The sequence below is a fragment of the Puma concolor genome, chromosome B2 (genome assembly GCF_028749965.1).
Source record: "Puma concolor isolate L17-30 chromosome B2, mPumCon1.1.hap2, whole genome shotgun sequence".
Taxonomy (NCBI): Eukaryota; Metazoa; Chordata; class Mammalia; order Carnivora; family Felidae; genus Puma; species Puma concolor.
The window spans coordinates 137,702,282-137,729,107 of NC_141671.1; the positions used below are offsets into that span (position 1 = coordinate 137,702,282).

General features: G+C 46.1%; 1 protein-coding gene across 4 annotated transcripts in view; it reads left to right on the forward strand.

The window, feature by feature from the left end:
- Positions 1-26,826, forward strand: part of PLEKHG1 (pleckstrin homology and RhoGEF domain containing G1) — a 234,887-nt gene that overhangs the window by 75,250 nt on the left and 132,811 nt on the right. The window contains exon 1 of one of the 4 annotated variants that reach the window (XM_086708112.1): positions 12,524-15,354. The exons of 2 other annotated variants lie outside the window; for them this stretch is intronic. In XM_086708112.1, coding sequence (XP_086564238.1) covers positions 15,150-15,354 — 205 coding nt within the window. In that variant the 5' untranslated portion in view covers positions 12,524-15,149. Of the gene's footprint in view, positions 1-12,523; positions 15,355-16,592; positions 17,655-26,826 lie in introns of those variants that run through there. One more of the 4 variants, XM_086708114.1, reaches the window with a different exon arrangement.

Sequence of the window (26,826 nt, forward strand, 5' to 3'; positions counted from 1 at the left end):
TTTTTTTAACTCAAACATTTGCACGGCTACTCTGCGGATTCAGGAGAGACAAAAGGAGACCCGTGGCTTAGATCTAGCCCTCAAAAGGGGGGAGCAAAAGCCTTCAAGGCTCGTGACTGTAGCAAGCTGGGATGTGTCTTTATTGCACAGGAGGGGTAGGAGCAAAGAGACAGAAAAGGTGACTTTTCTCTGAGTGGACGGAGATTGAAGAGGCTTCTGAGATGGCATTTGAACTTTTACAGAGGACATTCTCTGACCTAGTTTGATGCCTGACTCGCTTGCAGTTACTTCTGCTTGTACCCATAAGGCTTCTGGGTAAGAGGAGAATTAACTCCTTAGCGAACAGGTAAGCTCGTGAGATGCTCTTTGGGGTCAATTTTTACTAAATCGCTTTCAACGCCTTACTTGCTGTCAGAGTTGCTTGAACTATTTCTTTAGGTCCTTTTGGCAGAATCCTGTGAAACAATTGATCCCATAGAGAACAATCCTGTACAGAATCTTGTAAAGAATGATTCTTAAGCTCAGTCAAGTTCTTACCAAAGGTGTTCTTCATGTTGACATTGTACTTACCCAGATTTTGACCTTAAAATGTATTTCTGATTTCCTTTTGAAACCATTCCTGGGATTACTAAGGGATTTTTGTATTTAAGGAAAGCAGCGGCTTTATTAATTTTTATCCCTGCTCCCTCAATGAAATCGATGTTTATTTTTCTTCATAAACCCCATGGATTTTGATGGAAATTTCAAGAAAAATACTTAAGGAAAACATTTTATACAATATTTTCATATGTGCTTCTGTTTTCAAAGTAACTAAACAATGAGGGATCAGTTTTCAAACGTCAGTAGTGTTGGGGGTGTTTTTCTAATAAAAAATTGACTTAAGCAGATTCTCTTTTCATAGCCTCTCACTGACTTTAATTTCATTGACTTTATAAGGAATATGATCCATTTAATTGTATTTTCAAAGACACGTAGAAGTTAAATGTTGGGTTCAAAACAAAGAATAAACCTAGGAGCAAAGCAGAGGGCTGGAAGAATAATCCAAAATGAAAACACTGAGGAACTGAGCACAGCCACCACCTATGGCCACATGGACCTGCTCTACACCGTCCACCAGGGGTTGACCACAAACCCCTCTGGGCACGGAGGCCCCTGGAGTTGTGCCTACACGTCAGCCCTAGAGCTAACTAAGGGTTATTTCAAAATGTTTTTGCATCCTTGGGTTCGTTCGGCAAACTTTGGGGCCCCTTGATTATCCCAGGAATGATGGGGGCACCCTGGATCACATATGTACTCGTGGCTAAAAGACCTATTAGTAGTTGACTCCATATGGTCCATTTCGTTGAGGGAAATGACGTAATGTTAGAGCTCTCGTGTTGCTCCCTTTTTGTCTGTCCTAAGGAGTGCTCCTTTAAAGAGCCGTTATGGGTAAGGGAGAGCCATAAGAAGTCACCAAAGCCCAACACTGTTGAGGAACTAGGTGGGTCAGGAGTCCCCTCACGCTTCACTTGCTTAAGCTTTCGTGCAGCCAACACTTACAGAAAAGCTTCATATGCCAAGTGCTGTAGTAGGTGCTATAGATAAAGTGGACTCCCAGGTTGCTTAGAGTCTAGTGGAGCTGAAGATGATTTTTTTTTTCATTTAATCTATTTATTTTTTTTTATTTTTTTAATTTTTTTTAATGTTTATTTATTTTTGAGACAGAGAGAGACAGAGCATGAATGGGGGAGGGTCAGAGAGAGAGGGAGACACAGAATCCGAAGCAGGCTCCAGGCTCTGAGCTGTCAGCACAGAGCCCAACGCGGGGCTCGAACTCACGGACAGCGAGATCATGACCTGAGCCGAAGTCGGACGCTCAACCGACTGAGCCACCCAGGCGCCCCTCATTTAATCTATTTTAGAGAGAAAGAGAGAGAGCAAAAGAATGCATGGGGGAGAGGGGCAGAAGGAGAGAGAGAGAATCTTAAACAGACTCCACACTCAGCATCGAGCCCAACGTGGGGCTCGATCCCATGACCCTGGGATCACGCCCTGAGCTGAAACCGAGAGTCAGATGCTCAACCAACTGAGCCACCCTCGCGCCCCTGATAAATGATTTTAAAGACCATTACAGTGTATGATTACAAATCATGGTGAGTGCTACGAATGGAGAAAACAGGGTACTCCTACGTGTACAGACTTTGTTGGCCGAGGGAATTGGGGAAGGCCCGTCTGAAGTTGGGCTGTGAATGAAAGAATGAAAAATGAAAGCCAGAGAGGCTGGGGAGCAATAGACAGGGGACAATGAGGTGAGATGGGAGGGAGGCTGGGGGGCTTGCAGGCCACATTAAGGAGTTTGGCTTTTATTCTAAGTGCAAGGAGACTATATTGACAGGTTTTAAGCAGGGGAGTGATGCAATCCAGTTTAAGTTTTTGAAGACTGATTTTATTTAGCTCTTGGGTAAGAGTGGAAAAAAATGGTAAGCAGTTAGGAACCTTTTGCACTAGGCTGGAGTCAAGAGCTAATGATCCCTCAGACCAGGGGGCCCCTGATGCTAAAGAAGTTATGCTCTAAGTCACACAAAAGATGCGTAGATGTTACCGAGGAACCACTTTTCAGGTCACAGAAAGGGAGAGTAATACCAGAAGTCTTCATACTGGTATTTCCCTTACCCAACTCACCATATGAGTGTTGCAAAGGGCTCCCTCAGCCTGGGTTCTGTCTATACCATGGAGAAAATGAGAGCCTCGTGCCATGGATGTCCCCATGAATAAATTGTTACTCGGGGCTTTGCGGTACTATGCAAATTGTAGAAATTGCCTCTGCCTCCTCTCCTTTCCCTGCTGTTCCTTTAAGTTCTTGCGGGAAGCCAGAGGGCATTTATACTGTTTGATCTTAGAGATGTGAACATCAAAATTAAGGATGTTCGGTTGTCTTAGAAGTCGAACCCTTTTAAAAGATCTAATTAGCTGTTCATTTTAACTATAAGCCTATATTAAACCGATGCTGTATTTCACTAGTGGTAGCATTTAGGTGAAGTAAGAGAAGACAAAAAATTTTAAGTCCTCATTCCCTTGACCCGTGTAATATAATTAATGGAAACTAATATATAAATATACATATTAAATTATCATCTTACACATAATATATAATCATTAATACATTTATTATATATTTCTATTTATTATAATATCTTTACATATGAAAGGCATACGTTAAATTGTTTATAAGCCACAAGACATAATTGGGGAGTGTTTTTCATTATTATTTTAAGTAATATTATTTTAAGCATTGATGCTTAATGCCTTCGGCTATTTGTTCACATGCTACGACTTTTCCTCTGAATGTCATAAGAGAAAATCATACCAAAGGCTGTAGATTTAGAAGGAATTTTTAAAATGCGTAGGTATAACATCCCAGTTTTATTTTGTTTTGTGTCGTTTTACGCAGTGACATAAAAGCACTCCCTTGTCAGGCGTCATCCCTGCCCAGAAGAGAGATACAGGCACAGTCCAAACTGAATAAAACTTCAGCTGATAATTCAACTAACTAAGAGAGAAAGATACGATTGTTTGGGTTTTTCTTCATAGCTGTTAATTTCATTTCCACACAGGTGATTTTACAAGGAAAGGAAGGTGAGAAGGCCTCATTTTTCAAGCTGGGGTGGGAAGATAAAAAGTAAGATGAGATTTAGATGAAATAGCTGACCCTCTGACTCTCTCCTTTCTCTTTGACTATCTCTGCACGTAGTCGGAGTGTCTGCTTCTGAGTAGCAGGAAATAAATAATTCAGCATTTTCTGCTACATATCAACCCTCTGCTTATTTTCCCCCTCAAATTACATATTCTGGCAAGATTTCCCCCTTGTTAAAGCATTTAATTATTGTGTTTGGCAGTCATGGTTGATTGCATTATATAAACAAATGCCTACTTCAAACACTGAAACTGATTTTTTTCATAGTCTGCCAGAAAGCGAGACTATTTGATGTGCAGTTCGAATGCTCTATTTCTGATTATATAATTTAGGTCTGGGAATAGAATTTTGGCATTTGCCTGCAGTGCTTAATGCCACAGAAAATTAACCTTTAGCCTCCTCTGTAAGAGGGCAGCTCATCGTGGATCCAAGTTCCAAAAACACGTTTAAGGTAAGCTCCGTTCTAGGAAACGACCCTTTTATCTGGAAGCATACACACATCTGTGTAGTGCCGTGTTGTTTTTTTTACACATTCTGTGTAGTCCGTGACCTCTGCGGAGCTGTCGGAGCTCAGACCCTTCATGGTAGTCAGCGTTTAGATGAAGAGTGGTAGACGAAGGCTGATAACTTTTCCACCTCTCTGCAGCCAGTGCTCGCTATTAGGTGCTTAAATCTATTGCAGGACACTTCTTGGGGCTTTCAACTCCCAGTTGGGGCATGACGTACGCCTGTAGTCCAGTAACATGTAGGGAAGCCAAAGCCCCTAATGGACTGTTCTTTCTAAGCTCAGTTTCTAGAAGAAAATCTAACCCTCCCTCTCCGCTGCACACGCAGAGGTCTTGGACATGAGGGGTTATTTCCGGAACTAAGGTAGACCTCCTGAAGTGCGGTATCCTAGGTCTTCATTCAACCCATTTCACCCATCTTCTCTTCTCGGAGTCTGTGGTGAGGCTCCTTCTTCAGAGCTGACCCCGAGGCAGAGCAAGAGACTGAATCATCAGAGGAAGGCTAAATTATAGCTTGGCCACCATACTTACTCCTAGAGGCAGAAACTTGTATGACCCAGTTTAGAGACCAAGAAATTGAACAGGGGTTGAAAGAGGGTTTCATTGTTAACCCCAAAGCGACCAGAAAGTTCAGTTAGGCAGAACTTCTCATCTCTTGAGGAATTTGGATAATTGCTATTTTACTCTAACAATCGCAACAGAACAAGTGACCTCAGAGGTCAAGCTCTCTTCCCCCTGCCTTGCCCAGAGTGAATTTGCCACCAGGGAGTTTTAGAAGCTCCTCTGAGAAATGATATCCAGAGGGGGAGCCGAGAGCCGGCCAAGGTCAAGCTAGGGTTATAAATTTTTGTAGACCTCCATTTATGACACCCGCGTTTCACTTTTCTTTCAAGTCACATAAATGCCAGGTTATATACCTCGCACATTTCCTAGAACAGGTGCCCACCCGTTGGAACCGTTTCCTATTTGAAAATGGAGTGGTAAACCCAAAACCTTCGTAACAATCGACGAAGTGGCCTCGCTGAGCAACGTGTAGCGGTCACGAGTGACATTTTGGGTGCTTCCCGTGTGCCAGCAGGCAGAGTAGGGCAAGTGCTTTGCGCTTTGTCATTTCCCCTCTACCATCCTGTGAGAGCAGCTCCTGACTGGTCCTCCTGCGCCCATTCCTGTCCCCTTCAATGCGCTCTCCCATTACATGGTGTGGGAACTTGCCTAAGGTCACGCTGCTGCTAAATGGCAGAAACAGGACTCAAACCCAGATCTGCTGGAGACCAAGGTGCGTGCCTTTGGCCACTTGAGCTGTCTCAGGAGCATTTTCTCACACGGGCTCATACCCTCTTGCTGTCTTTCTTCTTTCTCCTCTCTTGCTTTCCACGTCGGGGTTGGGGTTTGGGAGAAGAAGGGAGGTCCTACTCCTATAACCTTGTCTTAGAGTTTTATTTTCAGATTTCAAATATATATATATATTCATATATAACACGAGTACAATATCAGATTCTCACTGGGTAAGTGGTCCAAGGATAGAAACAGACTTTTCACCTAACAAGAAGCCCAATAGGAAACCAAATCTGAAGATACGTCCAACTTTAGTCAATTTATTTTTTTAATGAAAACATCTCACACCAACCAAGTGAACAAATGTCAAAGGCCAATGCTGGAAGGGCTCTAGGGAAAACGGAGATCCTCGTGCACTATTGTTGACAATGTACATCGATTCAGTCTTTTTGGAGAAAACCTGGCAGCGTGTAGTAAGAATTATTAAAGCCTTAACTCTTTAAGCCCACGGCGCTCTTTCTGCGAATGCGTCGTAAGGGTGTCAGGAGGCAAGCGTTTCTTGAACAGCTGTAGCGTTAGAAGGCGTGAGAGATGGGATGAGGGAGAGCGAAATGGGGATGAGGGAGATTCTGATCTGGAGGAGGAACTCCTGCAACTCAAAGACTCTAAAAAAGCCCAGGTTCAAAAATGCTTTCAAAGGATTGATGACCATGGAGAAGAAAATACAAGCAGTAGCGTAAATGTCTGAAAATGAAGGTCAGTGTTCACCTGACCCGGCACCCCACCACCCAAACTCTCCTCCGCTCTTGTTTACGCATACCCCTGTGAAAAATGGAGGTGCCAGCCCCCAAGTGTCTGCGCCACAGGCCTTAGCCCTCTCCCAGACTCCTCCCCCTCCTTCACACACACCCCAATCTAAGCAGCCCCAAACCATATGCTTCCCCACTCCGGCTGTCTCGATACAAGCCACCATCACCTCTTTCCCAGCTGGTCTCTGCCTCCTTACATGCATTCTTACGTCCTCATCTGTTCTCCCACCTCATTGAGAGTCTTTTTTCCAACATACAGATCCGATCATGGTATTCCTCAATTTAAAACCTTTCAAACCCTTCCCATTGCTGTAGGATAAAGTCAGGCCCTCGGTTTAGATGCGTGAGGCCCTTCGTGGCCTCGTTCCTGCTTGTGTCTATTGTCCTTCTCTTGTGGCTCACTCTTCCTCCTTACCACTCCTTACGCAACACGCACGCACGCACCCCACGCTTTCTACCTTACTGCATTGCTTGCGTTTCCCCCAAACAGGCACCATGGGTCTTTGCACGTGGCATTCTGCGTACCTGCCCCCTGACCGCATCCTGCAGATCCAGGCCGGCTGACCCCTAATTATTCCTGTTTGTTCTTCTGGGCCCAACTGCTATATCATCCCGTCAGAGGACAATTTCATGACACACACAGAGACTCAAGACCAGGTTGGGGGTGGGGGTGGCGGGGCCCTACCTGTGTTCACCACAACACCTGACATATGCCTGTCGCGTTAAATATCCTTAACTTGGAAAGAAATTCTAAATTCTGATGTCTGAATCATCTGTTTTTCATTTTAACCTGGGGAAAAATATATTAGCCTGCTTCGTCCCTAATATGGTGTAATGCTCTCTTTTTACTATTTGTTGATAGTACTTGCTCCAGCCATTTGAAATTGTGCCCCAGGACTGTATTCCTAGGCTCACTGCCTTGCTGTCTGCAGAGGCAAGAACAGGTTTCTGGGACTGTAGGCTTGGGGAGCCCTCAGTGACCGCGGTGGAAGAGGAAGAAGAGGAGGGGTACGCTTCCAGTGGCATTGAGGGGGAGGGTTAGACCGTCGAGAAGCCGAAGAGCTTTCTTACTATCAGGAGTCGACCAGGGTAAAGGTACTCTGATCCAGAATTGCTCAGGTTCTGTTAGCTAAAACTCCAGTTAGCCGACTGTTTGTTAATTAAAGTGTCTGATATCAAATGTTTTCAGCAAAAGAGGGGAGCCTTACAAGGTCTTTTCAATGTGTTCCCTTGCCTTTAATGTAAATGGCATTTATGACCCCTTAAATGTTGGCATGAGTAATATCTGATACTTCAAGACAAAACATGCGGCCATTAAGGTTAATGTTTCCTCACTTTTTCTAGTCAAATGTCTTAAACTGGTTCCAAATGAACAGCTAAATTCAGCAGTGTCCATATAAGCTTTAATAACTCTATAAAGTGAACATAGAGAAATTTAATCCCTAGTGCCATTAATAACTCCCCATATATATAAAAAGAATTATTTCTTTTTTTTAATATTTATTTTTATTTTTGAGAGAGAGAGACAGAATATGAGTGGGTGAAGGGCAGAGAGAGAGAGGGAGACACAGAATCCAAAGCAGGCTCCAGGCTCTGAGCTGTCAGCACAGAGCCTGACGTGGGTCTCGTGGGTCTCATGGGTCTCGTGGGTCTCGTGGGTCTTGAACTCAGGATCGTGGAGATCATGACCTGAGCCGAAGTCGGACACTTAACTGATTGAGCCACCCAGGCACCCCCAAAAAGAATTATTTCTTAACGGAAATAATCCATGTTAACTTCAGATGCCTTAGTAAACAGAAATTTTTCTATTAGGTTCAGCCCAAGTTACCCATCTTGACCCAATCTAATTGATGTCAGTGGTAGGAATTAATTTTGTGCAGGCAGGGATAAAGACTAATCCAGGTCAATCAGCACCTTATAATTAATCCACATGCTGTTTTTAAAAGACAGAGAAATGTCGGCATGGTCTCCAGTTTAAGGTTCTGCACCAATCTAATACAAAGGTCTAAAATTTTATGGGGTTCAGATTTCAGGGTGGAATCACAAATAACAAAGGTTTTGCTGGAGCAGATGGTTATTCTCAACTGCCAAATGCTGAAGTTTTCCTGGGACTCTGTCCTAACCATCAGGAGTGAATGAATGAGGATGTGAATTAACGGCAAAACATTTCTAGGTACCTTTTAAACAGGGTTGCAAAGTCTGGGTTTTATCAATGGGGCTAAATTGATATTGCAGTTTTTAAAGCCTGAAATCTTTGGACCCCAATTGTCAACTGGAGTTCAGTCTAAACCTGTCACTTTTTACTGCTGAGAACATAGATAAATCTCTGAAAAAAGAAAAGGGGAAAAAATATTTATGAGTGATTTTTCTACAAAATCAACATGTTAAGCAAATTCTTAGTAAATTGCAGTTGTCAGTAAAGGTGCCACACTAATGCAGGGTGGCCTTTCTTACTTTGATGCAGAGGAAAGAGTAGAGTTGACCCCAGAAGAGCCCAGGAGCCCGAAATTCACGGGTCCACTTACACTGATTATGTCTGATACATACAGCACAGTCCTGTAAGTGTATTTTCTCTTCCATGTGCCTTTCTTCATGCATTTTTTTCTCTAGCTTTATTCTAAGAACACAGTAGAGAATGCATATAATATATAACATACGTGTGGGGCGCCTGGGTGGTTCAGTCGGTTAAGCGTCCGACTTCAGCTCAGGTCACCATCTGGTGGTTTGTGAGTTCAAGCCCCACGTTGGGCTCTGTGCTAACAGCTCAGAGGCTGGAGCCTGCTTCAGATTCTGTGTCTCCCTCTCCTCCCCTGCTCATGCTGTGTCTCTCTCTGTCTCTCAATAACAGATAAACGTTAAAATACACACACACACACACATATATAAAACATATGTGTTAATTGTCTATTTATGTGATCAGTAACACTTCCCATCAACAGTAAGCTATTATAGAAGTTTTGGGGAGTTGAAAATTACATGTGGATTTTCTAGTGTGGGAGGATGGGGTGCCCCAAACCCCCATGCTGTTCAAGGGTCAACTGTAAATGTGAAAATCGTTTTTGCAATATATCAAGAGTCAGCCACGGAAAGGCTCTGCTGCCTTAATGTTATTTCTTAGTTGCGATGTTTTTAATAGAATGCAAGTTTCATAGGTTTTTTGAAATGTATTTTAACCTAGGTTTTAATCTTATAATGAATAGTAAGCTGCCAAGAGATGTTTAGTCATTTGTTAAATTTCTTGAGCTTTATGGCTGTGGATAGCAATGCAGATAGGGTTTCTAGGAGCACGGAAGATGCGAATCTTAAATCTAAAGAGGAGACAAATATAGGCAGCCCACTTTGCACCACAGTGCTCTTTGGAGAATTCATAAAATAAAGTAGGTATCATAAAGTAGATCATGTTTTCCCACGGGAATGATTTTATAATTATGGGCTGCTTTCTTAACAGAACTTGGTTTCTCATTATAACAATAGCATTTTTTTTAATTACAGCGGCTGTGATAGAAATATCATGCACACTAATTATACCAACGCCCCAGTGCATGATGGCTATTCATTCATTCATTCACTAAGTGCTCATTGAGTAGGTACTATGTATCAGGCACTATTCTGGGGTTTTGATGTGAGCAAAACACACATGACACCCCGCCCCCCCCCCCCCCACACACACACACAACCACATCAATATTACAGAGTGGACTAGTAGGGGAGATGACTATGAACCAAGAGTTCATTGCAAATTATCAATGCTAGAAAGGACAAACATATAGGCACTGCCTGGAAGAGTGGTAGCTGGACTGAGGGCAGTCGCAGCTGTGGCAGGAGGTTGTTCGTGGCTGGAAAGCAATGTGTAGGGACCCGGATCTCCTAGAGGAGCTCAGAGAAGAGTGATGAGTCTGGAGCCATCCAGGAGAGACTCCCGTATAAGTTAGCAAGGAGGCAGGGACTAGGAGGTACAAGGTGTTCGGGATCATGTGAAATTTTTGATCGTGGTCCTCGATGAAATGAAAGGCATAGGGGAGTTTTCGGTGGATGAGGTAAGGGTGGGGTGACATCCCATTTGCAGTGTGAAAAGCTTGTAGCGTGATGGTCCTGTGCTCTCAGGAGAAGGTGTTAAGAGAATATTATGCTAGTACAATTGAAAGATGACCAGGGCAGAGATGGAGAAAAGTCAGTGACACTCGAGAGTGAGCTAAAAAGTGAAGAACAAACAAAACAAACAACACCACCAAAGAAGCTAGCAGTGGTCATGATTCGAATATCTGGAGTGAAAAGGTGGAAAGGATGGCTCAAATTTCTGGCTGGTGTGTCCACACAAATCGGGTGGCAGTCACTGGAAGGCGACCAGACTGGGGAGGAAGATTGCATTTCGTTTTGGGTAATTTATTACATTTCAGTTTCCTGTGAATTCTCAGATCTCAAAGACTCACTTGGATATACTGGTCTGGTGCTCAGAAGTTTGGGCCAAAGATACAGAGGAGTCACGGGGTAATCCTGCACAGGAGACTGAAAAGGAATGTCAATATAGGCAGGAGGAAAACCAGGAGAATAAGAGACCGTGGTCCCCAAGGGACGAAAGTGCTTCAAGAGGAGCCCGAAAGCGCCGTGCACTGCCGGAAGTTACATGAGAAAGAAACTGGTAAATACCAGCTTGGATGAAGACACAGAGCCGTTCTGATGGTTGGAAAAGACGAAGGGAAAACTAGATTCGAGTGGGTTGGGGAAGAGCTGAAGAGGTGAGGGCAGATAACCCCATGTGACTTTTACCCTTGAAGAGAAGAGAGCTGCTCCTGGAGCAGCGGGACACCTGGAGAGTCCAGGAAAGTCATCTGAGATGGGCAAGTGTGACCACATTTTCCTACTGCTAGGGCGGAGAGAAAACAGATGCCTTGGCAGCTAATAAATGTCTCTAGACTACAAGACCTGCTTGTGTGTGTGTGAGAATTCAGATTCTGTATGAATTTTCAGGCAGGTTTCTCAGGGATTGATTTATATCCGCAGACACGACACACGTTCATATTTATCCCCGTATGCGACCACGGCAACACTGAGGACCATAAACACGGCCTCTGGGAGTTAAGGTAATGTTAGCTGGATTTTGTAGCGCGTCCAGCTCAGAACAGTTCAGCCCAGGTTGTGGTTATTACTCAGAGAAAAGAACCAACAGTAGAGCATCGTCTTGTTCTTCTCGTTTTCATTTTTTTTTTTCCGCTTTAGAATTTCCACCACGTTCATGTTGCTAACTAAGCCAACACAGACGGCTGCAGGCCCTCCGAATTTAGAAAATAGGTTTTTATTTCTCTTCCCCCAGAGCAGCTAGTTAGTTCCCAATGTGCAGCACTTTGATCCAAAGGCCGTTGCCAGCTCCAGAGTCTCAGTGGTATCTGAGTGAGAGAACCAATTGATCTAGAACTATCTTAAGGCCCCACAGTGTGGGGAGACTCACAAAGAGCCACCTCAATCCAAATTTTGCCCCTCCTGGATTTCCTCTTGGCCTTGGATGCAGAGTGGGATTTGGAGCAGTTAATCTGGTGCTGCCTGGACGGGCCTGGCAAGAAGCACTCGAAGCTGTGCCCCCCTCTGCAAGACATACGGCACTTGTTGCCTTGCAGCATTGTTCGCCCTTGGTGTCTCAGTCGCCTGTAAACACAAGGACTCTCCTTATCCGATTGCTGATTCTTTGCCTCCGTACACCTGCTTCAGAGACCCCGCACCTGTGTAGGTCAAGGGCAAACAGTGGTAGCTTCCTTCCTAACGACCCCCCCCCCCCACCATTAGGCTCAGCTTGCACTTGCTGGGGCCACCAGTCATTTGCTTCGGGGAGTGAGGCCTGAACCCTGCTTGGGAGGGCCTGGTGCCTGCAGTCTGACTGTCTGTCTATCTTTTTATTTCATCAAAGTATGGTTGGCCATCACCTTACATGAGATCCAGGCCTACAGCAGAGTGATTCCAGAAGGCTGCACGTTATGCTGTGCTCATCACAAGCAGAGCTACCATCTGCCAGCATACAAAACTGTGACAGTACCGTTGACTGTAGTCCCCGTGCTGTACCTTTCGTCCTCATGACTCATTCTGTAACTGGAAGCCCGTGTCTCCCACTCCCCTCCACCCATTTTGCCCATCCCCTCACTCTCCTCCCCTCCAGCAACCGCCAGCTTGTTCTCTGTATTTGTGGGCCTGTTTCTGCTTCTTTTCTCTATTCCTTTGGGTTTTTTTTTTTTTTTTTAGATTCCACGTATACGTGAAATCTTACGGCATTTGTGTTTCTCTGTCTGATGTATTTCACTTAGCCTAACAAGTCCATCCCTGTTGGCACGAATAGCAAGAGGTCATTCTTTTTTGTGGTTGAGTAATATTCCATCGTAAAAATTGGCCACATCTTCTTTATCCATTCATGTGTCGATGAACAGCCCCGATACTCTAGAAAGAGCCGCTCCCCTGTGGGCAAAGTCATCTTAAGCTGAAATCAGCTGTCAGAGTAAAAGTTGCATGTGGTATAAGGCTTAAAGCTGCTCTCCAAAGTCACAGAAGAAGCCAGCTGCAGGACCCTAAAAGCTAACCCATAAAACAACTTGCTATAAATCGCCAAATAAACACCAGTGTCCCACACTTAGGACATCGGGGGACAGGGCAATAAAGACGTTCTCCTCCCACCCAGGTTCTGAAGCAATCTGAAAATTTAAAACAGAGGAATAAGGCAGAGAAACCAATCTCTCACCTTTATTCTCGATAAAACTGACAGGAGATTGTGCCTTGCGTCCGTGGGGTGGGTATCTAATACTAAACTCACAAGCAGAAGCTCTCCCACGCGGCAGAACGAATAGGACAGCCTCCCCGCCCCCCCCCCCGCCCCCTACAAGAGTGGATTGTGCACATGGCACCCTTGTGGCGACAAGAAGTAAAGCAAGACGTGGGCTACCTGTGGGCAATTCTCTGCCGAAAAGAACCAGAGCGGGGCTAGATGACGCCCGCCCCGTTTTCCTTCTACACTCGCTCACCAAATTCCCGATTTCTGCCCCCAAAGAGAAGTCTGTGTGCGAGGTCAAAGAGAGGCCAGAAGCTCCTGGAACCCCACCCAGATGGCAGAAAGCGATCAGGAGCTATGAAGAAATTCCCCCCACACAGCCCCGCCCTGTGCCCCAACATCTCCTTCCTGACACAGTAACGGGAGATTGGATATTTGCTACAGAGATGGGAGTCCTAGTTCATTCTGATGGCTTAACGCACGTTTCAGCGTGGACAGCCATATCACAGCCTGACACGGATTTATAGACAGACTCCGTATTTGCTAAGTGCCCTTTGTGTGCCCTGAACTATCAGAGGCCCTAAGAGCTTACAGAGAAGCAGATGGCCCAGTTCAGCCCTCCTCCTCCATAGGGGGTGTGTGGGCACAGTATTTATGTTAATGACATTTAGAGACTAGTTGGTAACTCACTGTCACCATAGGAAATCAGAAGCAAACGTCTATGCAGTAAAGTCTCTCATGAGCCGTATTGGCCTTAAAGGATCCTTCGGTGTGATTCTGATTGTCTAGATCTCCTAGCTGAAGACAAAGTGTGTTTCCTTCCTCCACGCGTCCTTATTCATGAAGAGGGGGAGGGTATGTCATCAGAAGGCTGATTGGGAGGAAAATGACCTCATGTGCTCGCAATTAAAGCTGTTTCCCTTTGCATCTTGGTGGAAGAACACCCTGGGCGTGTGGCAGGTCTGTTTAAGGAAGTATATGTGTATGAATTAGGAAGGGTGGGGCTGACCTACACAGGCAGGACATTACTCTTCTTCCTCTTCCTGCCCACGTTTCCCACAGCAGTCACGGTCATTACTCAGCTTCCTGTTGGGGAAAACCTTGGACACTGAGCGCCCACCTGCTTCGACGGGCAGACCAAGGACAGCAGAGTGTTCGACGCTGCCGTGAAGCCTGAGCCTTGAACTTGCACGCAGACCCCTTTCCGGGAGTATCCGAAGCAGAGGTGGAGCGGAGCCATTCTGCGTGGGGTGGGGGTGGGGGGCCCGGAAAACGGCAGCCTTGACAGACCGTCACTGCCTGGAGTAAAACACCACAGGCGAGTGACACGTGGGGATTCCCAGGGGCCTGTGGTGCAGAAAAGACCTGGCGAGGTCCCCGGATGGCACCCTTAGCCAGGCAGTGTGGGCAATTGCGGCAAGCGAGAGGCGGCTGGGAGAATCAGGGCGTCGGGCAGCCGGGCAGCGGCGGAGTCCGCTGGGCCTCTGGCCACAGTGCTGATTCTCTTCGTCCAACTGCGTGTTGGCTGCAACACGGCGCTGGGCGCGAAGATGATGAAGGTGGTGGCCTCCGGCTTCAAGAAGCCCACAGTCCGGTCAGGGGGGTTGTTCGTACCGCCCTCAGCTGGATTCCGGGTTGGTAACGTAAGACAGTGTGAGGAGCTCGAAGCCACCCAGCTCCCTGGCACCGTCCCAGACCTAGTGGGGCCGGCCCGGGCATCTGCATTTTATCCAGAGCTCCCGGGGCGCCCTGCGGTGTGGGGATCGCCGGCAGAATAAGCCCAGTGTGCCGAGTGCCGGGCGAATGAGCCTTGGGAACCGTGAGGACACGAAGGAGACAGACCTCTGGGGATCACTCAGGCATGGGGTTCAGGGAATTTCACTGCAACTAGCAGGTGGCTCCCTTCACCTACTTTTCCACATTGATGTCGCTTCTGGTGGCTGATAACAGCAGCTGCACAGGGCTCTCAGGGTCTGAATCTGGGCATATTGCTGGGCGTCAGGCTCTGGCCGCGTGTCCTGTGGCTGTCACCTTGGACTTCTGATTCGCCCACCGAGGAGCGATGTCTGTGGTTTGCGGGGATCTCAGATCCGTGGCAGCGGTGACGATGGGAGACCTTGAACAAGAGCCCCACTTGAAGAATGCTGGTTCTCTGTAGTCTGCACGGCAGATCCTTGGCTTTTGCAGCATCGCTGTGTTATCTCCGCCACCCCACCCCGAGGATGGGGCGAAGGTGGCTTCAGCTTGTCTTGATAGAGCCTTTCCTGGAATCCCTCAGGGGCCTCACCCCCAGCCCACCCAGTCTCCTGCAGCTGGACACGGAGCTCCTAAACAAAATGACTCAAGGTAAACACGCTTACCGTGTTCCCGCCTCCTGGTCCTGTCCCCTAACGAGTGACCCTGGACCATCCCAAAGAGTCCTGCTTCATCCCCCACCTCCAGGCCAGAACCAGGCCCCAGGCTTGAGCACCTGGATCCCCTGCTGTTCTTTCCTGAATGCCACTCCATGCCCACAGGGAGGGGGCCCGGCAAAGACATTTTCAGCCTGTCCTGTGACTCTGGCGGTCATGGGAACTAAGAGACTGTTGAAGGCCTCTTCGGCCCTTTCCCTAAAGGACAGGTACATGGCTCACCAGGCAGCAATCTGCTGACCCCTGGCAGAGCCCAGCACAGCAGAAGGCATGCTACGTGGCAGAGGGCGGTCCCCACTTTGGGGTGCACCACTGGAAGAGACAGGACCCGTACCTCTCATCAGATGCCGCCCCCCATGATCATATCCACTGTGCCCCAGCTTCGCGGCTGACCCCCACCCTGAGGTTGGGGCGAGGAGGGACTAGAGCCCACAGCTTCCCAGTCTTGTACCCCTTCAAGTCCCCATCCTCCATTTCTACCTTCCCTCCCTCTGCAGTGATACTGAAGTTTTTCTAAATTTTGGAAATGTTCACAATAATGAGCAAATGAGGGACACTTCAGCAAAATGAATGTGCAAAGTGTGAACCCTCAAAACCCTGCTGCTTTGTAATACACTGTAGACATTTGTGTGTGCGTGAAGAATAGGGAGGGATCTGAGGAGTTTGCCTCCTGCAGAAACAGTCTTGATCTTGTTAAATAAGGTGTCACTGGGAGAAAAGGAGTGTGTGGATGTAGATCCTTTCATTGGCATAATCCATAGACGTCATTAAGAACAGTAAATTATATCAAAACCTCTCAGGCTAATACAATTAATTCAATCTTAATACCACCCAGGGTGAATGAATACAGCAGCTAGAGATCCTCAAGGGATTCTCCAACTTTCTACCACTTGCCCCTCCCACAGCCCTCATGCTGTCGGTGGTCTCCAACCAATGTGCACCGGGCATCTTGACCAGTAGGGGGCATAAGTGAGCAGTGTACTAAATGGAGCTCAGGTCCCACCTTCTCCGTATGAGGCAACACCAGCCAGCTCACCAGGAGAGATAAAAGAACTAGGCTACTGGAATCAATTCGTTTAAAAACATTTTTTTTAAATTTTTTTAACATTTATTTATTTTTGAGACAGAGAGAGACAGAGCATGAACGGGGGAGGGGCAGAGAGAGAGAGAGGGAGACACAGAATCTGAACCGGGCTCCAGGCTCTGGGCTGTCAGCACAGAGCCCAACACGGGGCTCGAACCCATGAACCGTGAGCTCATGACTTCAGCCAAAGTCAAGACACTTAACCGACTGAGCCACCCAGGCACCCCTGGAATCAGTTCATTTTTAAAGAACCTTTGAGGGGCACCTGGCTGTCTCAGTCCACTAACAGGTGCAGCTCTTGATCTCAGGGTCATGAGTCCAAACCCCACATTAGGCATGGAGCCTACTTAAAAAAAATAAATAAATAAAACAAAACGAAATGAAAAGCCTTTGAGAGTTTACATGATTGTGAATTTTTATTAAATTCCCTTAACCAACTTCCCTCAGCCACAAAAGCTGACATAATTCTGCGAAGTGAACATTCGGAACAGTAGAAATGTTCCTCATATATTGTGAAGGAATTCCGTTTGTCTAGGAGAATGGTTCTCTCTGGAAGACTAATTGTCCCAAAGCTGCAGTTCAGCAGAGAAATGGGATGGGAAGAGAGAAAGAGACTGGAAAGGTACATGCCTCCCCCAAGTCCCCCCCCCCCCCCCACACACACAGCCACTTTTAAATGTTAAAAAACAAGACTTCCTTAAGGGAAAAGGGAAGAATAAAAAGAAAGTTCCCTCGTGTGGAGGAGCTTGGCCCTTGTGTCGTCCCGATGGGCCCCTCCCGTTGCTTGGCTCTGTTCGTATCCCTCCTTTTTATTTCTGCATTGTCTGCTTTTCTTGTCCCATCTCCCAGACTTTCCCTGGGCCTCCCGAGGGAGGGCTAAGAACACCAGCTGAGGAGAATGTGGGTGCAGGACGAAGGCAGTGGAGCTGCCCAGACCTGTCCGCCTTGGGTGTAGTTACCTGGTCCTGCCCCAGCCTGACGGGGCTGTCCACCCCTCCCCGTCTCGCAGCGGGGCCGCGGCTGCCTGAGGAGCATGCTGTCCGCGACCATGGTGGGGACTCTCATCCGAGGGTGGAGGAGTCGAAGCTCCCCTCGAAGGGCTGAATCCAAACCCCTTCTTCCACGGAGCCGAGATGGAATTCTGACTCAGGGTACGTTCGTGACAACTCGGCCGTGACCGTGTGATCTTTTTTTTTTTTTTTTTCTTAAGGGTTCGGGAAGGTGATGAGGGTCTTACGAGCTTCCCCCACCTCCAAATAGCACTGACAAACCTAACGTCTGTTTTTCTTCTCCGGTTATTGTAAATTATGGGCAGCTCACCTGTGGAAGTTTTGTTTTTCTCTTTTCCTATCAAAGACGCAGGTGCCTTCAGTAGGCACCCAGGGAAAGGGCATTATTTCTACCGTACTCTCCTGCCAAAGCTTTCATGTTGAGATATAATCCGTGTTCTGTGATATTTGTATTTGACCCGTAAGACAAGATGTGTACGGGCTCTTGGCAAATTCTAGTCTAAATCATGCCACTGTGTTGCCTCTGCTGTGGGAAACGGTAAAACATGGTTAGCTTCTGGGTTTCTTTATTAACTGTGTTTGTTTTCTGTTACTCTTGTTTGGAGGCCACGATGGGACTAGTGACCGAAACGTAGCTCTCCTGTTCACTGAGTTCAAAGGGTTATTGTGGCCTTTTCTGAAACAAATTTTCATTAGAACGCAATACTCCTGAAATACCTGACCTCATTCGGTTCTGTCTGGACCTTGAACTTCTTAGTGAAACTTATTGAGAAAGGACCTCTTGGGCCTTGCTGATGATTGACCTGTGAGAGCACAGAGCCAACACACAAAGCAAGTTATGAGCCCAGCGGTAATAAACTCCCAGGGGCTCTCTGAGCTGGCCTGCAGCCCCTCAAGATGCTTTTATCTGACCCACAGCCCTGGGAGCTTTCTAAGCAGTCGATGCAACTGTTCTTTCGTTTCAACGAATACGTGTCAAAAGTCAATATGTGCCGGGCGCTTCTCTAGATAACTGGCATGCTCTGATCTGTAGCTGACCTACGACTGAGAGGTACAAAAACTAAATGCTGTCGTTTGTTTTGTTCTGACGGTGGTTTCCAGCTGGACTTTTCAGGCTGATCGCGCTCAAGAATCAAGCCAAGAGGTGGTTTTGAAAACAGTCTGATAAGTATCCATTGCAAGATAGTAAATTAGTTATTTTATCAGGCCTGCAAAAGATAGAAGGCTCCTCTGTGTTCTAAACTTCCAGTAGGATTAGTGATCTTTTGTGAAACCTAGCTATGTAGTAAGAAGTGTGAGTCATAGTATTGCAAACATTGATCAGCTGTTTCTGCTCCTGGTAAGTTTATTTAACAATAATCAGAGCTTTACAAGATGACAGTCATATGCAACCTGTGAGGGACGGTGGGGTTTTTTTACAGGTTTCTTGAGATATAATCTACATGCCGTACAATTCACTCATTTAAAGGGTACGATTCAAGGGGCGCCTGGGTGGCGCAGTCGGTTAAGCGTCCGACTTCAGCCAGGTCACGATCTCGCGGTGCGTGAGCTCGAGCCCCGCGTCAGGCTCTGGGCTGATGGCTCAGAGCCTGGAGCCTGTTTCTGATTCTGTGTCTCCCTCTCTCTCTGCCCCTCCCCCGTTCATGCTCTGTCTCTCTCTGTCCCAAAAATAAATAAATGTTGAAAAAAAAATTTTATAAAGGGTACGATTCAGGGGTGCCCAGGTGGCTCAGTCAGTTAAGCGTCTGACTTAGGCTCAGGTCATGATCTCGCAGTTTGTGGGTTCAAGCCCCACATCAGGCTGTGTGCTGACAGCTCAGAGCCTGGAGCCTGCTTTGGATTCTGTGTCCCTCCCTCTCTCTGCCCCCGCCCCCACTTGTGCTCTGTCTCGCTCAAAACAAATAAATGTTAAAAATATTTTTTTTAATTGAAAGGGGACAATTCAGTTGTTTCTGGTATATTACATTATTCATGTTTTTAAATTATAGTAAAATTATTGTAAAATACATATGACATAAAATTTGCCACTTTAACTGTTTTTAAGGATACAATTAAGTAGCATGAATTACTTTCACAAATTTATGCCACACCACTGTCTACCACCCAAATATTTCATCACCCCAAACAAAAATTCTACAACCATTAAACAAGAACGATTTCTCCCTTGCCTCCACGCTTAGTAACCTCTCATCTACTTTCTGTATATAAACTTACCTCCTTATTTCATATAAGTAGAATCGTGTAATATTAGTCCTTTCATGTCTGGCTTATTTCACTTAGAATAACGTTTTCAAAATTCATCCATAGCGTGTATCAGAACCCTTTTATGGCTGATGCAATAGTATGTTTTAATTCCCTCCTATTTTATTCTCTATCCCTTAAATATACTTGAACTTTAAAAAAAAATTTTTTAACATTTATTTATTTTTGAGAGACAGAGCATGAGCAGGGGAGGGGCAGAGAGAGGAGACACAGAATCCGAAGCAGGCTCCAGGCTCTGAGATGTCAGCACAGAGCCCGATGCGGGGCTCGAACCCACGAACTATGAGATCATGACCTGAGCTGAAGTTGGATGCCCAACCGACTGAACCACCCAGGCACCCCAGTATACCTGAACTTCTAACCTAGTCATGAAGGAATCTTCCAGTATTCTCAGTCTAATGATATTTTTACATTTAAGTTATTTAAAGCATGAAGAGCCTCAGAAACTTATTTTCAGTTCTTTAAAGGTAGGGCCATAAATTGATCTTTTCAAAAATCTTTTTATCCTAATGTTCAGTCCAGGTCCTGACACAGAGTAATCAGTCAATAAATTTCTCTTCAGATGGAGTGATGAATGGTTTTTAAAGTTGTGCTTTTAGGTACCAGGAAAAAGATTTTAAATAAAAAAGAATCTGGTTTTAAAATTTTTTTAAAGAATATGGTTTTTATGCTTTATTTCTTTATCCTCTGGAGCAATGATTTTTCTTTTGACATAAAAACTGATAGTTATAATCAGGGCACCAGGGTGGCTCAGTCAGTTAAGCCCCCCTGACTCTTGGTTTCGGCTCAGGTGATGATCTACCAGTTCGTGAGTTCGAGCCCCTCATGTGGCCCTGCACTGACAGTGTGGAGCCTGCTTGGGATCTTTTCTTCCCCTCTTTCTCCCTCTCCCTCTCCCTCTCCCTCTCCCTCTGCCACTTCTCTGGTCACACACTCTCTATCAAAATAAATAAATAAGCTAGGGCACCTGGGTGACTCAGTTGAGCGCTTGGTTGAGCGGCCGACCTTGGCTCAGATCATGATCTCGCAGTTCATGAGTTTGAGCCCCGCATCAGGCTCTGTGCTGACAGCCCGGAGCCTGGAGCCTGCTTCAGATTCTGTGTGTGTCTCTCTCTCCTCTCCTCCCCTACTTGCTCTCTGTCTCTCTCTCTCTCTCTGTCTCTGTCTCTCTCTCTCTCAAACATTAAAAAAATAAATAAACTTTAAAAAAAGTAACAGTTGTAATTATTTCACACTCCATAGAACCACAAAGTATGGAGCGTGGATCTGTTATATAATATAAATATTTCACTGTGAAATGGTAAAAGTTAACTCAAGAAACCTGGCAACACCTAGTTCGCATCTTTCGTGAATGTTTAGTGATGTCTTTTAATGGGAGTGATCGGAGTGTCCCAACGCTGAGCCGTGTGACCTGAGACGAGCCTTTTCGACCCACAACTGCCCTCGGCCTTGCCTACCTGGTTGTTCTTTCTCAGCGCTGAGCTCAGGAACTGAGAGCAGACTGAGGCAGAAGCCACTACACCTCGAGAAACCCTTTTACACCTCCAGGGGGTAAGGAAACTGAAGGCCGAGGCAGATTTGGGTGACTTCACGGTTTTGATCTTTAAATACAGACATAACTATACTGGTGCCAGCTCTGTCCAAATAAAGTCAGGATGCGTACCTTTATATGGGGGCAGCCCCCCACTCGGCACGCTAAAACCAGCTGTGATTGTGCTTGGACTGTTGCAGACGTCGTACAGGACAGGGGAAGAAGGTTGAGGACAGCTATCACAGGCTACCTTTGCTGTAGGTGATTTCCCCACCCCCTTTCTCAAAATCTAATCAAGGATGAACAGTTGCAAATTTCAGATCGCAACTAAGTTGTGTGCTTTGTTGAGAGAGAGCGTGTTCTTTTTAGTTCATGCCGTTATTTCGGAAATGTTGCTCTTTGTGGAAGCCCCTTGACCACCTGAAGGACTTGACTGTGATGCAGCAGGAGCATTTATTCCCTTTCCCTGTGGTCCTCCCTCCTCACCTAGACGATGAGCCCGGGGAGGGCTCCACGGCTTGATGCTCTCTCAATCCACCATGCCCAGTGTCCTACGTAGAGTAGGCGCTCGATGACTGATAACCGGTGACTTCAGAACCGTGAAATGCAAGGTGTTATAAAGCAGGGAGCCTGGTTTTCATCTATGGCCTGTGTAATCTGTCTTGATGCTTTGTAAGGCATACCAGGTACTTAAGTTATTATTGCTTTTTACATTTCAAAGGCAGACAGGGCTGCCATTGGCCTAAATATAAAATAATAATTTCTGACTGTAGAGCCATACACCCTGTAGTCGAAAAGAAAGCCCTTCCTTCCTCATTTCTCAGTGACAGCCTGTAATCATCTCTGAGTAATTTTTAAGATTCTTTCTAAATCACCATTCCCTTCGTTATGTCGGCTGGAACAGCTTCTCCTTGCATCAGTTGGAGTGATTTTCATTCCTTCCCAAGCCCAGCCACCCACCTGGTAAGAAGAGGTCGCTGTAAATCTCAGCCAACGTTCTTTTTCCACAATTATGCTGGGTAGAAAGTCAGACGATAAAGTCCGATAACCCACCAAATACTTATTGAGGACCTCGGAGACGTTTCAGGTGGCTGTTTAAGAGGTTATAACTGAGTTCTACCCAAACCTGATTTCCTCATTCAGCTCTAGCATAGACTTGAAGGAAGAGAGACTACGTGGGTGCCTCTGGGTTCCTGTCCAGCCAGGACGTGGCCCATTTCTTTCTTTAGGACTGGGTAGAGTTTGAAAATGCCTGGTCAGGCTTCTATAAATTCCAGCTGGAATGTTCAACCTTACCCCATATTTGGCCTAGCAACTGTGGGCATGGACAAAATGAAAACTGAGAAATTGCGCATCGCTCTAAACAAGTCAGTCAGAGAAAGACAAATACTGTACGATTTCACTCCTATATGGAATTTAAGAAACAAACCAGATGAACATAGGGCAAGGGCGGGGGAAGAGAGGGAGGCAAACCATAAGAGACTCTTAACTACAGAGAATCTATCAACTGAGGGTTGATGGAGGGAGTTGATGAATTGACGGAGGGTGGGGAATGGGCTAAATGGGTGATGGGCACTAAGGAGGACATTTGTTGTGTTGAGCACTGGGTGTTGTATGTAAGGGAGAAATCACTAATGTTTACTCCTGAAACCAATATTACGCTACTTGTTAACTGACTAGAATTTAAATAAAAACTTCAAACAAACAAAAAAAAGAAAAAGAAAAAAACGGCACATCACAGCTTGGCGTATGGTTTGCGTATAACTAAAAAGTTTTTTTTAATCTTTGTAAGCCAAAATTCGTATTAACCCCCTGTGTAATTAATAGTAATGACTAGAGGCGCCTGGGTGGCGCAGTCGGTTAAGCGTCCGACTTCAGCCAGGTCACGATCTCGCGGTCCGTGAGTTCGAGCCCCGCATTGGGCTCTGGGCTGATGGCTCGGAGCCTGGAGCCTGTTTCCGATTCTGTGTCTCCCTCTCTCTCTGCTCCTCCCCCGTTCATGCTCTGTCTCTCTCTGTCCCAAAAATAAATAAACGTTGAAAAAAAAAATTAAAAAAAAAATAGTAATGACTAAATATGACAGTAACACTTTAGAATGATGCTTACATCTGTCAATGTTTCCTGATAGAATGTAACAGGCTCTTCTACTCTGACCTATACTGATTTTTCTTAGTTTAAATGAGCCATATCAACCTTTTCCCATATTTGCCCATAATTAACTATGCAATTACCACTTGATAAGAGCCCTATATTTTAACTAGAATAATCATAGGGCTTATAATTCAGTAAATATCCCCCGAGCAACCGCTATGTGTAAGACTAACGGGCATGCTAGAAAGATAAAAGAATTACTAAGGCCTGTCCTTACTTTATTGAGGCATAATTGACCTGTAACATTATATCAGTTTCAAGGGTACTGAAACTGTATTCAATATTTGTATATATTGCAAAATGATCACTCTAAGTTTAGTTAACATCCATCACCATATACAGTTACAGAATTTTTTTCCCTTGTGGTGACAACTTTGAAGATCTATCTAAAGCTTACCCTCAACTTCAAAAGAGTGTTTGTGATCTAGGGAAAACAAATGTAAAGAAATGCAACAAATATAATATGAATAGACAGAATTAAGTGTAATATGAATAGACAGAATTAAGTGCTAATGGTTATCCGAGAAACAAATGATTAATTTTAAGAGACATAGAGACGCATAATTTTAAGAGAGCATAGAGTTTCCCAAGTAAGTAGAACTTAAATTGGGCCTTCCAAACCATCGAGGATACTTTCAAGTCTGAGATTGAAGGCTTAAGAAAGGAGATAATTTGCTCTTGTTACATTTCCAGTCTCTTTGATCTCATGAAGGTTCTGCGAAGTCAAAGTGAAGATTTGAAATCAGTTACATACTCTGAGGAACAATTATGTTATATAAGCAGATGCAAAGGCCCCAAGTACCCTGTGATCTCCATATTTACGGAAAGTGGGAAGCATCCCAAGGGCAGGCACCAGACTGAGCAAAGACACAGATGTGTGAAAAGCTGTGGCCTTAGTGAGCAACATTGAGTTGCCCAGTGTGGCTGCAGTTCTGGACCAGACCCTGGAAGGCCTAACTGCCCAGATAAGGAGTTGGGCTGAATTTTCAGACCAGAGGGAACTACATCAAGCTTTCCTGGCAGAGGGTAACCTACATCCTGAGTTTTAGAGGAGAGCCATGAGGAGAGATGGTTTGAGGGAGCAAGAGATTGGATTTAGCAAGAGTCCTCAGGAGGTTATTGGAATGATTCAGGTCAAAATACGAAAGTAACGGGAGAGGATGGGATGGAGAGAAGGGATGTAAACTTAACTGATTCTATGTTATGGCCTGTGGAAAAGTTATCATGGCAGTTCTTGATGGAGCTCTGTTGTCTCAACGATTGTACCTGTGGGATTTTAATTACAGAAATGACCGAGTAGGGGCGCCTGGGTGGCGCAGTCGGTTAAGCGTCCGACTTCAGCCAGGTCACGATCTCGCGGTCCGTGAGTTCGAGCCCCGCATCGGGCTCTGGGCTGATGGCTCGGAGCCTGGAGCCTGTTTCGGATTCTGTGTCTCCCTCTCTCTCTGCCCCTCCCCCGTTCATGCTCTGTCTCTCTCTGTCCCAAAAAAAATAAATAAAAAACGTTGAAAAAAAAAAAAAAAAAGAAATGACCGAGTAACAACACAGACTAATGCCACTCAAAGGAGATTTTTTTATTACTTAGATTTCCCGAAAGGAGGGCCGTGGCCTGCCGTGCAGGACCACCTGGGAAGCACCAATGTCAGTCGGGAGGCAGAAAGGAACCAGAGGAAAGCCTAGGCCCAGCCTTTATTGGGGTTGCCCATGCAAGGCAGGGCAGGCTAAACAGCCTAGGATTGGCTAGTTCGAATAATCCCAGCCGGCCTTGGGACATGGGGATTGTCCCTCGCTGACTGGCCCCTGACCCTGGGATGAGTGTAGAGCAGGAAAGTATTGCTTTGGTACCTGAGAGTTAGATAAAGAGGTGCTTCCGAGTGCGGGCTCTGGATCGCGGGGGAGATGTGAACCACTTTGGCCCTGTAATTAACGGATGCCAAGTAGGCGAATACAGAAGCTAAGAACACACAAGTTAGAAAATTTATGTACCAGGACGCTTGGCTAAATTCTTTTCGTGCTTGGTCTCACTTCATCCTCTCAGCAACCCGCAGCAGAAAAGGAAGCGGTGGAAACCTGTGGAAGCTTCCCCAGAACTCACCAGGCCAAGGAACAGGGGTGAATTCATGTGGCCGCTGTCCCTCCACAAGTCTTTTCTGTTTCTCCCAGCTTTGTCAGAATAGTGCAAAGATGCCCGTATTGTGTACTGGCGGCCTGCCTTTCAGCATGTTAAAATTAAATAAGTACATTGTGTGACTTAATCACTGTCTTCTCCCTTCCTGGAAATTGCTTCTTGACTTTTGGCTTCTCTCTCCCTCCCTCCCTCCCTCTCTCTCTCTCTCTCTCTCTCTCTCTCTCATCATTCTAACTCTGGGACTTGGAAGCTCTCATGTCAGCAAACAAAGCCCTTGGCACGTTGCTCTCTCCCCAGCATCATCAGTCGATGATCCTAATTGCCTCTGGAATAATCTCTGAATTCCCTGGGATAGACTGTGAGGTCCTGCATCAGTAACTGCCCTGTTTGGTCACAGTCCAACGCACGTCCTTGGTTCATGCCAGCTACTCCCTGTGAGTTCTCTCTCTTCACAGCCGCCATGGCTTTGTTCTCTTAGACTCAACTGCCTTCTCACCCCCTCTTTCCATGACTCTTCACCCGTCACTTGCCTGAGGAGTCAGCTCGGGGCTCAGCCTCTGTGGGAAGACATTCACACGTAAATCATGCATCTACGAAGCCTATACTTTGCGCCAGCTGTGAGGGGGATGTGGAGCATGAGAGGCCCAGGTCAGGGAGGTCGTGACTCGTTTGACAGGCAGGGTAAAGTGGAAAAAGATGCAAAGAACACGTCAAGAAAATGGGGAGTTAGACGCTGTTCCCCACCAAACCGGCACCTCTTTGTACGTAGTTATTACTTCGCTTGTCTTCATCTTTCTACTGGCTTCTGACTGTTTGCCTGGGAGCTTTGACTCTCCAACAGGACGGTGGGCCCTCAGAGAGAGGCACCTCGAGTCCAGTCATAAGAGACTTTGCCGAAGGAACATGGCGGAAACTGCTGTTTTCTCTCCCCCGTGCGTTCGGTTCCACGTGGACAGTCCCCGTCCTCTTGCGCAGAGCTTTGCACAGGGAGTTATCAGAGCCGTGGGAGATGTCTCTGTCCCCGCATCAGACCGGCTGGTTCAGAGGCCACTTTTGCCGCGTCCCAGGTGTATGACTTTGGACATTACGGAATCTCTCAGTGCTTCACTTTTCTCAAGTGAAAAATAGGGGCGCTAGCAATGCTTACCTCTTAGACATGTGAGAATGATGTGAGTGTTAACAAATCTGCAGAATGGTACCTGGCACACAGTGAGAAATCGGGAAGTGTCAGCTCTCATTAT